Source organism: Artibeus jamaicensis, unplaced genomic scaffold (assembly GCF_021234435.1).
Source record: "Artibeus jamaicensis isolate MK-2021 breed Jamaican fruit bat unplaced genomic scaffold, CSHL_Jam_final contig_387, whole genome shotgun sequence".
Lineage (NCBI taxonomy): Eukaryota > Metazoa > Chordata > Mammalia > Chiroptera > Phyllostomidae > Artibeus > Artibeus jamaicensis.
Genome location: NW_026521812.1, coordinates 14,759,782 through 14,775,240, shown reverse-complemented (window position 1 = coordinate 14,775,240; position 15,459 = coordinate 14,759,782). Strand labels below are relative to the sequence as shown.

At 35.6% G+C, this 15,459-nt stretch overlaps 1 protein-coding gene across 1 annotated transcript in view; it reads right to left on the bottom strand.

The window, feature by feature from the left end:
- The window catches only part of MAN1A1 (mannosidase alpha class 1A member 1), a 150,773-nt gene that overhangs the window by 80,710 nt on the left and 54,604 nt on the right, over positions 1-15,459 (bottom strand). The window contains exon 5 of the mRNA XM_053664799.1: positions 12,274-12,354. Coding sequence (XP_053520774.1) covers positions 12,274-12,354 — 81 coding nt within the window. The remainder of the gene's footprint in view (positions 1-12,273; positions 12,355-15,459) is intronic.

Below are 15,459 nucleotides of genomic sequence, written 5' to 3'. Positions count from 1 at the left end.
CTCACCAGACACTGAATCTTCTGGCACTCTGATCTTGAACTTTTCAGACTCCAGAACACTGAGAAATAAATGTCTGTTGTGTATAATTCATCCACTCTGTGGTATTTTATTACAGTAGCCCAAATGGGCTAAGATAGTACCTATTTCCTAAACAATAAAAAATTTTAACCAAGCAAATTTGTATAAATCAAATGAGCTATACTAGGTAAGATTTAATTTTTAAAGGAAATCTAAAACAAATTCGTATCATTATGCTCAAATTTACCACATTTATTGTACATAAATATCACCTAGTTATAATTTAAAACAAACAGCTCTGCATAGGTATATTAGTTGCATTAAATTCAACTAATTACCCAATATGCATTTTGTTTACACTTTTAATGTCATCTCTAATTATCTGGACTAATTTCTTAAAGCTCTAGAGTTGTGAATGCTTGTCCAACAATCTTATATTTAAATTTCATTCAGCATAAATATATTTTTCTCTTTTTTTAGGCAGTGACATTTGCTCAATATGTATTTTTATACAGATTGACAATATTATATAAACAATGTTTATATCTCAGCAACTTAAAAATTAAGTTTACTGAAATCTGCAAAGGACTTAGTATTTTTTTTAAAACCTAAGGACTTACTCAGGTTTTTTTAAAGAAAAATACTTACTTTAATTCTTAAAGGACTTTCTTTGCTTAGTATTTTTTAAAAACCAATTTTTATATTATATTTTCTCAATTAAAATGTGTTTCATAGCCATATCAATAGATTACTGCAAAATCCCCCCTTAACCAGTCTCCTGACGCCATCCTGAATTATGAAATCACTCAAACATGCCCCATTTTTAAAATGTCTTACTCATACATCCTACTACATAGACTTAACTACTTGTCATTTCTAAATTACTGCTCCTGCTCCTATTCCATTTCAGCTAGCCTTCAGGCAATTTGACTAGTGCTTTTTCTCTCTAGCCATCACTCACTAGCTTTTTTTCATATTGTCTTATACTTATTTTAGATTCATGGTCTATAATTTCAATAGAATTTTTGCTAATACCTTAAAATACATGCTTTTCTTTGTCACACCTGGCTAGCAAAACCCAACTAAAATCAACCAAGTATTAATACCTTCAATATGCTTTTATCTGAACTGCTGAACACTGCTAGAGAAAGAAACATCACATACCTGAAGGGACTGATGTCTTCAACCTAGACACTGTACAGAAACTCTACCATGTTTCTCTAGTCAACCCGCTCTAGAATTGCAATGTTAAATTATGCATGCTCATCTTAAAGGTTTGTTCTCTCCCCAACTCTGACCAGATAGTCCTGTCTTTTACTTTTTCATATAGTTAACAAGGGCCACAAGACAATAATTGTATAATATTTTTGCAACCAAATCTATGAAGTTACTGACTTGTGTGCCCAACTTTACCTCCACTCTTTCATACTATATGGAGACTTCTGAATCCCAATGCCATCTGACTTCTGAATCCCACCGTCCCCCTGCTTCTTAAAGACCTTCTCCTCTTTGATCAAGCACAACTTGGATTCGGTGCTATTGCTCTACCACAAGTAGTCTCAGTAAAGCCATCTGTGACCTCCATGTTGCTATATTCCAAAGGCACTTTTCAGTTCTTCAACAACTTGCCCCACAGCAGCCTTTGACACACTGAGTACTTCCTCATTTTTCAAAATACTATTCTCCCTTGTCTTCTATGATAATCATTCTACTGATTTTCTTCCTACTTCTGGGATCACCACTTCTAGTCTCTTTTTCTAGCTCTTTATTCTCATGAATGCTCAAATGCTAAATCCTCTTTTCTCAGTCTATATGCTCTAGGCAACTTCATTTCCTTCAATTATCACTTAACTGTTGAGGACTCCTGAGTTCAGTACTATGGCCTGTATCTATCTATCTATCTTACGATCCCCAAAATCTGGCTACTTGACAGCTTGAGCCAGGATGCCCAAGTCTGAAGCCCAGGTCTGCCATGGTGCATGTGCTTGGCTTAACTCTTTATGCTGTTTCTTCATAAAAGGAGGATAAAAACAATACCTACACCTACTTTATAGGGTTGTTGTGAAATCTAATAAATTAGTATTTGTTCATTATTTCTGCAGCACCAAGTGCAGTGCCTCAAAGCAGGTATTCAATAAGCATCTACTTATTCACTAAATAAATGAACTTACCAGATGGTAAATTATCACAGTTCTGAGGAATTTTCTACTAGCCCTATGAAAGTTTGAATTACTTGGTATACCTACCTCATGGTGCCCTTCTCGAAGACACCACGATATGAATGAAAAAATACATAGGAATATTCCTGGAAAAATACAACTTCTGTTTAAAACATGCACACAAATCTGCTACTCTAAATGCAGGTGGTAGAAATGATGTGAAGTATCAGTTTTAACAGATATTGTGAATTATGAAATGATTCAAGGTTAATCTAAATACAAACACATTACCTCATTTTTTTCATTAGGCTTTTGTAAAATGAGAAGTGACTGGCCTCAGGAACACAGGCAAAAGGAGAAAGTGGTTAAAGGAAGGGCACCAGGTCCTTAATGTCTGATCAACATAGGAGGGTGCTGCCAAAGAGCAAGGACTGGCCCCAACACCAGACCACTGCAGTGGTGTGGCAGGCATTCCTTTTTCACAGGGCAGTTTATGTAGCTCGTTCATCAGCCTTTTATTGTTTGACTTTTGGTAGGTTAGGGGAGAAGCTTAAAGTAGAAGATACTTCTCAGAGAAGCAGAACTTTGTAGAGAAAAGTTAGTGAAAATGTGTATTCCTATCTGTAGGCACGAGGCTCTACTTACTTCCTTGGTTGCAAAGGCTGGAAGCTTTTTCCTAGCTGTTGCTGACTGATTCCATTCAGGGACCTTGGAAGTTCCTCTGTTCTCAGAAATTCCTGTGTTTTCTACTGCTGGCAGTTGAGAAGGCCATCTGTAGTTTAAGTGGCTGCTCTGTGGCAGTCATTAACACTATTCACTAAATTTTGCTCTTGGGCATATGGTGCTAATGACAACCCTTTAAGTTATAATAGCCATGTGACTTGGTCTGGCCACTCAGATGTGACCTTTCTAATAGATGTATTAAAAGCCCACGTGTGATTCTCTAGGTTCTCTTTTGCCACTTCCCTTCCTCTATCCTCCTAAGTCCAGCCTTGGAAAAATGACCAGATGGCAACTGCTCCATCAGTGTGGGGTCTGCAGGGAGGGTGATGAGAAAGAGTTGTGAGTAAACCATATAGTGGGGTGGGCGGAACATGTAGTGTGCAGAGCATATTGTCTTCAAAGGCTGGGATTTTGAGGTTGCTACTTCATCATAACCTAGGTCTATTCTTATGGATGTAAATTTGTAGTCAGTTTACTAAGGGTAAGACAATGCTAAACTAAACAAGTTACAAATATTTAAGAAACGAGTTATTTTTTGACTTTCTTTTTCCTTTAGGCACCAACCACTCCCGTTCGGTCTACTATGTCCACCAATCAGATATGGAGTTGGATCAGCTTCTGCCATTTATACATTAGCATGAATAAGTTTGGGAGCTGGAATTAATGGCAAACTGTAGAAAAGCTGTCGAAAATTGTTGAGATAAAGTTCTTATGGCTGATAAAATATACTTTTGAAAATAATTAAATTACAGAATAAAGATTAATAACATGGAGAAACACATATAGCAAACCTGAGTTTAGGAGTAGGTAGGATTTCTGTAATTCATTCTGGGACATAAGTGTAAATAATTTCACTTAATTCAATGCATATTGTTTTAGAATCAATTTCATATGCTCTAGATCTTTTTAAAGTACAGTTTAAACTTTCAATAATAATCAGATATTCAATACGAGACAGTGGTAACTCATTAACAATGGTAATTTAATTATAAGTATGAGCAAAATTACCATTCTCTAATATCATGCTTTACTAAATTAAACTTTTTACATGAAAATATTAGCTATTCATTATATCATATTCTTTTCTTTCACAGAAATTGAATAATGAATGCAAAACAGTAAATTAATGAAGTCTGTATAAGGATCAAAACCTTTAAAAAACTATGAAGATAAACACATTAGTACATATTAACATAAGAAAACAATCAATAACACTTAACAAATATGATTAAGATTGTTCCTTCCTAAGAAATTAGCATAAATATGTCAGTAAATAGTTAGGAAAATTTCAGCTGGATAGTTTCCTCCAATTAAAGCAAACATATGCTACTGAATTCCTTTCACATGTAGCTTTTCTAATTTCTTCTTCGGTTTAAAATTTCACAAAATGTTCTAACTAATGGCTAATTCTATTTAAAAGGTGTACAATAAATGACCTACAGTATTAACTAATGATTGTAATTTAGACATAGCCTCTAGCTGACTGGTTTTCATAACTCTTTCTCTGTAGAGAACCAGCATGTAGAGAACCAGTAAAAAGGAAGATGTTCTGTGGGGCCTGGGGGAGGAGGGAGGGGGGCGATGGGCCAGAGTTGCAGGGGCTTATACAGTAGGTTAGAGACTGGGCATATTTTCAGTCAACTTATTACATTCTCTCCTTCCCAATAATCTACCTTAAAACTCCGGGGCCAGTTACTTCTTTATGTTACCAATGCATAGATTTTACTTTTAAAATTATTAGAAAAATTTTCTGTCGGAGTTCACAGGAAACCTAACAGAGGGTTAGTCAACAAACACTATTTTTCTAAGGCTATGCATATAGTGCTAAACAAAGGGATATAAAAACAGCAGAAACTTAATCCTTCATTTTGAGTTGTACAAATTCTACTGGGGAAAAGGGGGTGAGGAAGTAGGAAGACTCGCAGACCCATAAACGAGGAAGTGTATTGATTAGCAGCATGTGCAGAAACCGCAGGGAAATGCCTGACCCCCCAAGGGAGGAGTAGCGAGAGCTGGCTCAGCAGTGTAGTCAGGGAGGGCTTCACAGAGGGGCCTGTCTAGGTTGGGCAGAGGTGGAAGGAACAGGGGGAAAGCCACCTGTGGGCGGAGGGACTGAGCATGTAAAAAGCACACCCATGTGCTTAGAATATTTTTTTGGGGGGAAGCCCACTGTGGTTAGAGAGGAAGGTGTGTAAAGAGGGCAATGAAGGAAATCAGAAACAGTAAGCTGAGGTCAGATTTACAAAGGCTTTTAAGGCCAAATGAAAAAATCAATTTGTAAGGCCATCAAGACGGGTGAAGGTTTAGAGAAGGGCTGGGTGACACGATTTCGTTTTTATTTAGTGTTAAAGTGGAGAGCTGGCTGAAGAGGTAAGAGGCTGGAAATATAAAGGTCAGTTCGGATGGACATCTTAAAGTCTGCTTTCTGCCTGCTTACTATCCTGCCGTACCAAAAGTAAAACTAAAATCACAACGTTTTTTTCCCTTACAGGTCTGTTCAAGTTTCTCAGTGTGGGTTTATGAGTTACATTTCATCACTAAAAGATAAGCTCCACAGAGCAGAAGTTGAGGGGATTTTATTCTCAGTTATAGCTCAAGGCAAAGAACAGTGTCCAGCACACCACAGGAATGCAACCCACATCTACTGAAGACATACAGGACTTCTCCTGGGTCGTGACTATGTCTGTGGACACATCTGTCACTGCTTTATCTGCGTCACTGCCCAATCTGACTACCACCATTTCAACACACCTCTTTGCCCCAGTGGTTGCAATGCAAACACACAATGGTGAATCTTCCTGCTGAGACGGCCACCCAGACTTGCCCTTGTCAAACGCCTCCATTGCTTCATACAGTGATTTTCAACCTTTTTCATCTCCTGGCACACAGAAATCAATCACCAGAATTTGGCTGCACAACAAAAAATATGTTTTTGTTGATCTGACCAAAAAAATTAGGTATAATTTTGATTCATCCACACTGGGCAGCTATTGTGTTGGCTGTTGTCATTTTTCATATGAAAATCTAAGGGACAAGAGGTCAGTGCCCCTAAGTAGTCAAGTATTGCACATCTTAACAATTTCTGTGGCACACCAGAGTGCTGCAGCACTGGATGAAAATCACTGGCTTAACAGATGAATCATATAGTTCTTCCTGTTATTGAGTTCTTTTCCAGAAAATTATTCTCAGTAAGAATGTTAATGAGGGGAAGAAGGAAAAGCTTTGTAGTAAGTCCAGCTATTATCTCATTTTACAATCTATTTATGTCCTTATTTTTGTTATTTTCCTTTCACCTTTCTAATTAATAAAATATAGACTTGATCATATAATAATTTTTTCATGATGCAGGTGTTTAGAACTATGTATTCCTCTAAGTACAACTTTGGCTTCTCTCCACAAAATTTAAGGTGATGCTTATACTTGAGTGGTTTGTTAGGTCGTCTATTGTAATATTATCCAGGGGTGAACACAAGTAGGTTCACAGTTGTGAGTCCTCCTACTTCCTCACCCTCTTTGCCCCAATAGAATTTGTACAATTCAAAACTAAGGATTAAAACACAGTTCATAAATCTACTGTAATAATCATAACCTGCATATGTTTTTCCATACAAACAACTATAAACTTACTTTTTTCCACCTCTATATATTCATTCCACAATGTAGTTTTTATTTGAGATTATTTTAACATTTTAATGTGATTATTTCACCATTTTAAATATGCATATTAAATATTTCCAATGTTATATTTTGAATGGTGGCATTGTATATATATTTTGAAAATATATATATTTATTTTCAAAAATAAATATATTTATATTTATTTAAATTTATTTAAATACATTTACATATATTTAAATAAACATATATTTAAATATATATATATTTTCAAAATATATATACTGAAAAACTCTTATTGTCTATAGCATATAATAAATATTGGTTAAGAATTTAATTACATAACTTTTTCAATTTTGTTGTGGCATTACTTCTAGCCTTCCTTTTATTTAAATTGCTCAAATCTGTTATTTCTTTTTTTTTAAGATTTTGTTTATTTATTAGAAGGAAGGAAAGGAAGGGAGAAAGAAAAGGAGAAAAACACTGATGTTTGAGAGAAACATCCATTGCTTGCACACCCCAACCAGGACCTGGTGAGCAACCCAAGCACGTGGCCTGACTGAAAAATCAAACCAATGACCTTTTGCTCTGTGGAATGATGGACGCCCAACCCACTGAGCTATTCGGTCAGGGCAATTATTTCTTCATTGTAAAGATTTACTATATTATCTTTTGATCTTGGAGTCCTGTCATCATTTTTTTAATTTGTCATTTTTTCCAGTTATTCCCTCTGTTGATATCTCTGCTTTCTGTATTCAAATCTTTATTAGAGATCATAATTAAACTCTCTTTCATATATCTGAGAGTGCAGGATAAATCTCTCAGGCCGTGTTTTTCAAGTTTAGGTAGGATTTGGGGAAGGAGTACTAATGTATTTCTAGTAGATCCAATGAAATTGTTGGATTTTTCTAGTTTATTCCAGAGAGTTCTATCTTTGTGGAACTTTAGTATGTATACAGGTAATATTATATGTGAGTTATTTTATGCTATCAAATTTTAGTGTTCACAAAAATAGTAAAACCAAATTACTATTAGTTCTCTCCCCCTTTTTTCTTTTGGTTGTGAGGAAACCTGAAGACAAGTAGGGGCCAAAAGCCTAGTTGCTGTACCAACTGTTTGCTAATTTTTCCTGTGACTTTAGTATTCTCTGAATTTATTCCCTTTTTCACAATTCTGTATATATTATATATTTTCTGTGAGTCACTTTAATTTCTTTGCAGAAACTGGCAGGAGGATGGTCTGGGAGGTGACTTTTTCTCTACAGTTGGACTATTTCAAACACTGAGTTTAAAATGCATCCCCATCAATGCATCCTAATTTTCTAAGGGATTTATAAACACTTTTATGATCACCACTAGAAAAAGTCTACCACATCCATGTCCAGGCCCCTAAACACCCCAAATCCAAATCCTATTACAAGAAAACAATAGATCTTTCCTGAACTAAACTCAATCTTAGTTCTCCCTTTCCCATTCCACAATCCCACCCTCTCCTTACATGCTTTCCCCTTGATATTCTTAAACTCGGTGGTATCAGCTAGTCTCTTTCTCAGTAACTCCTTCACAGTCTTTGGTGCTGGTGTGTGGAGCAGATTTCTTCTACTGAACTTGGGGAAAAGAATCCTTTTGTTGCCTTGCAAATGAAGGCCACCTTGGTGGAGTAAGTTGAACTAATGTGAGAATCCAGTGTGTGTGTTTCCCCAGTCCTGTATCAGATGTTCTCATTACCCTTTCTCTTCAAAAGCTAGTTCTTCAGTCTTTTTAGTGTCCAGGAGTTGGCCTTTTGTTCTAGTTCACACACTTAAAACAAATATCTTGTTAGATCTAAATGTTCCCTTTAAATGAGCAGGATAAAGTAGTTTTTCAAAAACTTCAGGCAAGTTTTTTGAAGCATTTCATTAAGTTACCAATTTCTGTAAGTTTCTCTATTTTTGGTGACAACCTTATTTTCCCACAGTAGACTTATATATTTTTTCCTTTGTTTTAGTTTGTGGCTCCCAAACATTTGTTTTCCCCACCTTTCCAAAAGGGCATCACTTTGCTGTTCAGGAGTTATTCATACTTCCTTATCCTTGGCCTTCACAGGCTACTGAATTCAAAGCCTCTGGAAGACTGCATCTATCATACCCTTCACCCTTTCATTCCCCAAGGTTCCCAAGGGGCTGCATGTAACCATAACTGTCAAGTGACCTCATTCTTCTGGGACTTTGTTTTTGACAAGGATGTAAAAAATAGTGCATGTTTATTAATTCTAGGATGTCCCAGAGAGATCGTCAAGCCAGAGAGATCCTCTGTGGCAACTCAAGAGAGTTAGATCTGACCTGTTCTTCAGCCTTCTTTCTGATTCTGTGGCATCATTGTGTCCTGCTGAATTCACTTTCTGTGCAATACAGCCATTGGTTTCTGCTCTAAACAAATAATATGTAGGATATTCATACATGCTATTTCTACATGTATTATCTTCTCTTGCAATGTCTTATTTTACATTAGCCAATTTTCAATATCATTTTGTTGCTTTGGTTCTCTTATTCTACTAATGGTGTTTTCCAAAATTTGTTCTGGGAAATAATATTTATAACTCATTGTTAGAAGATGTTACATAAAAAAGGAGGGGAATTATAGCTAAGTAAGCATGGAAAACACAGAGACTGATAAAATTTATTTCACTTGGTTTTCTGTGCATTGTGAATGTCTAAGAAAGAATACAGGATGTAGCATTTTCTGGCTTATTTTTAGTATGTATACAGACAGATTTATCCTGTCATGTCTAAAGAAACTGATGATCTGTAGAACGTATTTTGGATAAAGATATTCCAGATGCTGCTATTTACTGTTTCCAATGAGGACTTTAAATTCCCTTGAGCTCATAATAGAGCAATGCTATTTCTTTGATTTATCTTTAATACTGATTATTCCTATTTAGTATTCATCTTGTCTCCATCCTGTTTGTAGTGTTTGTGGTTGTTTGCATTTCTTATATAGACTTTAAAAATCTTGTGGCTTTACTCCCCATTCACCTCCCAATGGCATTACAAGACATTTTTACTGAGCTAGGGTGTTTGAAGTTTCTGAATATGTCCTAGAAATCAAAGTTTACTATAGGTATTTAATGTTTCCATTGTTCTTTTTATAGATTAGAGTTCCACTAGCATTCCTGATTGTTGTTCAGTGTTTCTGATTATAATTTTCCTGGAGCATGTAACACAAATCAGTGGTACTTCCTCTTCTATTTTTGTAATATAAGTTTAAAAATTTTGAGCTTGTATCAATGGGGGACTATACACTTCCGATGATGATTTATAAGATGTTCTCAAAATACTCCTGAGCCTCAGTGATGAAATTAGAATGTTAAATTATGGTAATTTAGTAGCTCCTCTATGAGATAATTTAGGAAGATAGATTTTCTTAGATTATCATAGTAAATACTTTGATCTTCATAAAAGTGTGTGTTATAGAACTTTATCAACAATCTGAAATCAACTTATTCATAATTGGGGTGTGTTGGTGTTCTTTTTATTAAATGAATGTTCAGTTTTCTTCCTTTTCACATAGAGACATACCTCAAGCATAGGCTTGGAGTAAAATAATTTTTTCTAGTTACATTCCTGATAGCCAATGCCCCCGAGTGCCCTGGTCAGTGAGAAGCGATTGTCAGTGATGAGGGAAGTGGGAGGAAGAAGCAGGAAGTGATGCCGAAACCGTTTAGAACTAGTCACTTTTCACCTGGCAGTCCCACTTTAGAAAATAAGTATTTATTGACTGATTATAGTTACATGATTGAAAATACAAGAATACTGAAACTGACCCAACTGCTCAATGTTTAGGGACTAGTTAGGCAAAAACTATATTAAGAAGATGATTATTATGAACTACAATTAAAATGTGTGCTACAAAAAATAAAAAGGATATATAAAAGAAAATATATTACTATTTATAATAAAATTGAGGTATAGGAAATCTAAATATAATAAAAAGCAATGTTTCCACAGGGATAGGAACCAGGCAAATACACAAAACAAATAGTAGTTTTCAATGGAAGTGTTCTTTTTCGTCCTTTGTTTACTAAGGTTAGCTAAGCACTGTATAAAATTTAAAAAGTACCCTTCCAACATCATAGACAAATGATTTTGTCTATAGGCAAACTATAGTATCTGTGGGTATTATATTTATATAAGTATGTAAATACTTATATGTCAGTAATAAGCATACATAAATATATGTGCACAAACTTAAAACACTGTTATGTGAAAAGTATCCTAATTGAACATGATGTACATTTAGAAGAATTACATGTCTTTGTTTCTCTTTGTACTCGTGATGAACTTATTTGAGCCCAGATATAGAAGGATGCATGCAGTCTTTATTTTCCCTAAATTGTCTCACCTCCACATAAAATGATGAAGAAAGTTAAAACAAAGGTCATCCTGAATCTGCCGTGTGGAAACCAGTAACACCCAGGCATTGCATACTCTTAAGTATTGTAAAGCAGAAATTTGTTAACGAAAATAACATCAGCAAATTTTAAGTACTGCTTTTTAAAAGTATGGATTCCCTGGTTTAATGCTTAGAATACCCTAAACCAAACTGAACAAATGAAATTATTTGGGCCAGGAAAAAGGGAAGTATAATGTCCCAGAGGGTGCCTTCTCTTTACCCTGGCCGAGAAGGTGACAAAGCCTGTAATGAGGAACAGACTTTAAGATATACACAGGACAGATAAAGGGGAATGCAGAAGCCATCTATACAACCGAAACACTCTGTGGTAGCATAAAATCTAACGAGAGAGAAAATGTTAAGATTATGCAGGCTGTTTTATTATGGCTAAGAAAGTACCTGAGACAGAACAATGTTAAAGCAGCTTTTCTTTATTAAACATTTATTGCTCCACCTCACCCATTTGAAGGAGCACAGATATACATGAAATACCACCCTAGGTGAGATCCACTCTTCCTCTAGCTAGAATGCTGAGGCTAACACAAATCTGAGTCACATGTAACTGAAATACATGGCTGGTTTTCCATGATGTCAGCTCTTAACATTGTCAACATTACAGGTGTGGCCCATGCAACAACTCTTAGTGGACACTTAGGTTACTCCTAAAGTTGTCCAAAACCTTTTAAGAAAATCCATACTCTTTATGAGAATGATACAAAAATCTGTTTTTAAACAGACTGCAGTGAAATTAAAAATTCCTGCTTTGCTCCCAACTGCAGATGATGAACTAAGCCTCGCCCAGGAAGAGCTCCAAAGCACTCTGCCCAGGATACTGGCAGACAAGACTCCTCACTGGAAGGCTGACTAGCTCACTAAAGCCCTTCGGTTGCTTAAATGCTGTCATTTTTGAGTCTTGCTTGCCAAGCTTTCTTCATTTTAAAAAGTTTTTTATTACTCTAACATTATACTAATGTTAAAATAATTTTTAAAGGGAAAAATTCATCCACAAGCCTGCTACTACACTAGACCTCTTCATCTTATCCATGGGCATAATTTGTAGTTATAACCACACTCTCCTGAACATAATGGAGCCAGGCTTTTCCGAAGGCACTGTTTACCATTTCCTGACTACATGTTCTGCCAAACACTGCCACTGTGCCCATTTAATTAGTACATATTTTATGAAATTCAGTATATGCAAGAGGCCCATCAAAATATGAAAATTCAGTAGATATCCTTAAATATATGCCACAAAAGCACATTTTACCCTAAAAATGTAACTTTAAGATATTTTGTAAGTACACCTATTTGCCACTTTTTATTACCTCTTCTCCAGACAGATAGTAGGCTGAGAGTAGGCCGCCAACAAAGCGTATATTAACTTCAAAAACAGAAACTTCAGCATTCTGCAGAAACAAAACAAAGGGGGTTTATATATAAATGACAGTACATAACTGAGGAAAAAACATTGTGATAAAGGGCACTAAATCTTCACGTTTTGTTCAAGTCATATATGCTTACCCAGAGAGATTTATATGTGGAAGGGAAAAATCTTGTTAAAGTATACAGGTAAAGTAATTACAACTCACGAGAGAACAACCGCAAACTATTTATGTTATTTCTTCCCTCTAATCAACAGCAGATACAATGCTCAGTATTCTCTATTTGTGCAGATGCATTATGGCCAGGGCATTCTGTTTTTCTATGCTGTGTTCTCCTTTTATTCGTTTACTCTTTCTTCCTGAAAGGCCATTTAGACTTATACTTGGGTCTAAGGATTTGGTTTTAGGTCTGGTTCCCAAATTCTGCCTGCACCCTGGAATGGTCACACCTGAGAAGAAATTTTGTCTTTTTGTGAAGGAGATGATGATCATGACGTACGATGCTGAAACATATTCATGGTGCGCACTGCTGAAACAGCTCTTGTTTATATCAATAGTAGCTTGATTTTATTATTATTATTTACAACATGCCATATCTTGTGCTGATCTCTTTACTATGTCTTTTTAAATTTTTTTATTTAATTATTGTTCAAGTACAGTTTTCTGTCTTTTACTCCCATCACTAGCTATCAGAGAGATGCAAATTAAAACCACAATGAGATACCACTTTACACTGGTCAGAATGGCTATCATAAACAAAGCAACAAACAACAAGTGTTGGACAGATTGTGGAGAATAGGGGACCCTAATCCACTGTTGGTGGGATTACAGACTGGCACCACTGTGGAAAACAGTATGGAATTTTTCTCAGAAAACTAAAAATGGACCTGCCTTTTGACCCAGCAATTCCACTGCTGGGATTATATCCTAAGAACCTTAAAACACCAATCCAAAAAAAACCTATGCACCCCAATGTTCATAGCAGCACAATTTACAATAGCCAAGAGCTGGAAGCAACCTAGGTGCCCGTCAGTAAATGAATGGACCAAAAAATTATGGTACATATATACAATGGAATTCTATGCAGCAGAAAGAAAGAAGGAGCTCTTTACTATGTCTTTTAATCCTCATACCAACCCTATAAAATATTACTATCCTTATGTCCATTTTAAATGGAGAGCTTGAGGTTTATCATGGTTACTGTAACTTTTTAAGGTCAGACAACTAATAAGTAGTTAAATCAGGATTTGAACTTGAGTACTCAATTCTAGGTCCAGGGCTCTGCTACCTGAACTCCAGTATCAATTCCCATGATAATACACCAAGTCTCTTTGTTACTGGTCATACCACTGTGGCAATAATTGGTAACTGCTGCCAATATTTTTATTGAGTTATAACATATGACTGTTAAGGGCATTCATTGTTCCTGCATTCTTTTACTAGATAATTTAGTACAGCTAACCTATGACAAATGTAAGGCATACCTTAAGTTCTAGTTATCTTCTTTTCATGTTCGTTGGGCTTACTCAGTAACTGTTCACTTCTGCCTAATATTCTTCAAATCATAGGGGTGAATAGAAAATCATAATATTTGGAGTAAATATTTATCAGATAAACTTAGTCAAATCACCCAAGATTTTTGAAAATTCCCTTTAACAAACATTGATTAACCAACTTCTATGTTGCAGGGACTGTCCTAGGTTTTAGGGTCACGGCAATAAGGACTGACAAGCTCCTTAGACTCCTAGAGTCTGCACTGTAGTGGGAGAAAACAGTTACAGGAAAAAAGGAAATATATCCTCATTCAGTTTTACATAATCTCTCTAAAAAGACATAAGGATCTAACAATTGAAAGTAACTGCTTAAGTTAAATTTTTTTTCAAAATATTTCCTGCAAAAAAACTATGAAAGCTACTTAGGAGGCGGAATTACTGGGCTGGAGTTATGGAAAAGTATTAAAATACTCTTTGGTGAGTGTTTCATAATTTGAAATAGGCACTAGTATAATGTAATTAAATCACTCTATATAGCTGTAATTTATCCCTGAGGTATATCACTCTTAATGAGTTTATGACAATATTTGTAAAAGTTTTAGTATGCCACAAAATTGCTGATAAGAAAGAGGAAAGGGAACCCATGAATTTATTTTGGATCATGCAGCTATATTTCTTATGTTTTAGGGTAGCAATGTATAATAATAAAACTCTAAAGAATCTAAACCCTCAAATTGTATCACTCTCAATTTGTACTTGTGTTTTTCAGTTTTTAAACCTGAGAACAGTTCTCCACATTTCTGTCAACTGACACCTGTTAAGATGATTTTATATTCTTACTTTGGCTATGGGTTCATTAGACATGTAATCTCTCTTTCTCCTATAAAAATCTTAGATAACCAATACTTTGATATAGACATCTAATAAGAATTATTGCAAGGCAGAGGACTGAGCCATTTCAAACACCACCAGAGTGATCTATTGAGACACTATCTATCAATCACCTGCTGGGTACAGTTGTTCAACTAGTTATTGATCCAGCCATATAGTTTCGACCCTAAATTCTATTTATCCCGCTCCATCTGTAAGATATTGAGAGGTGACCTTGCAAAGTGCCATGCTCAAGGTCAGTTGCTTTGCCTTTTGAATTTCATGGATCTAATAGTGTAATGAGCCTGTCTAAGAAGCAAATCTGGCTATTAGTGAATCCACGCTGCATCCCAGTGATTGCTCTGTCCTTGTCTTTAAAAATCTGGCTCAGGAATGTCACTTCACCATTAGCTGCACTCAACAGTCATCACAGCTTCCTTGAAAACTAGAATTACATTTGAATGCTCAACATATAATTTTTTCTCCTTTCTTTTTTTTTCAAAGTGAAATCTAAATTATTTAGAAACGTTAACTTGAGAGCTCTTTCAACTTTCTGGGTTATAATACATCTTTGGTCAGAACACTGAAATGTAGACATGTTAGGTCACTCTTTAAAGATCCTTAGATAAAAAAGACTAAGAAGATAACAATTCTCCCACTGCGACAGACTCCTTGGCTATACTGGGGGTAGTTGACTATAAAAACACTACCCTAGGGGCAGAAAGACCTGCAACTGAAGGTGGTTAGGGAGCTGGCAGACTGGGAG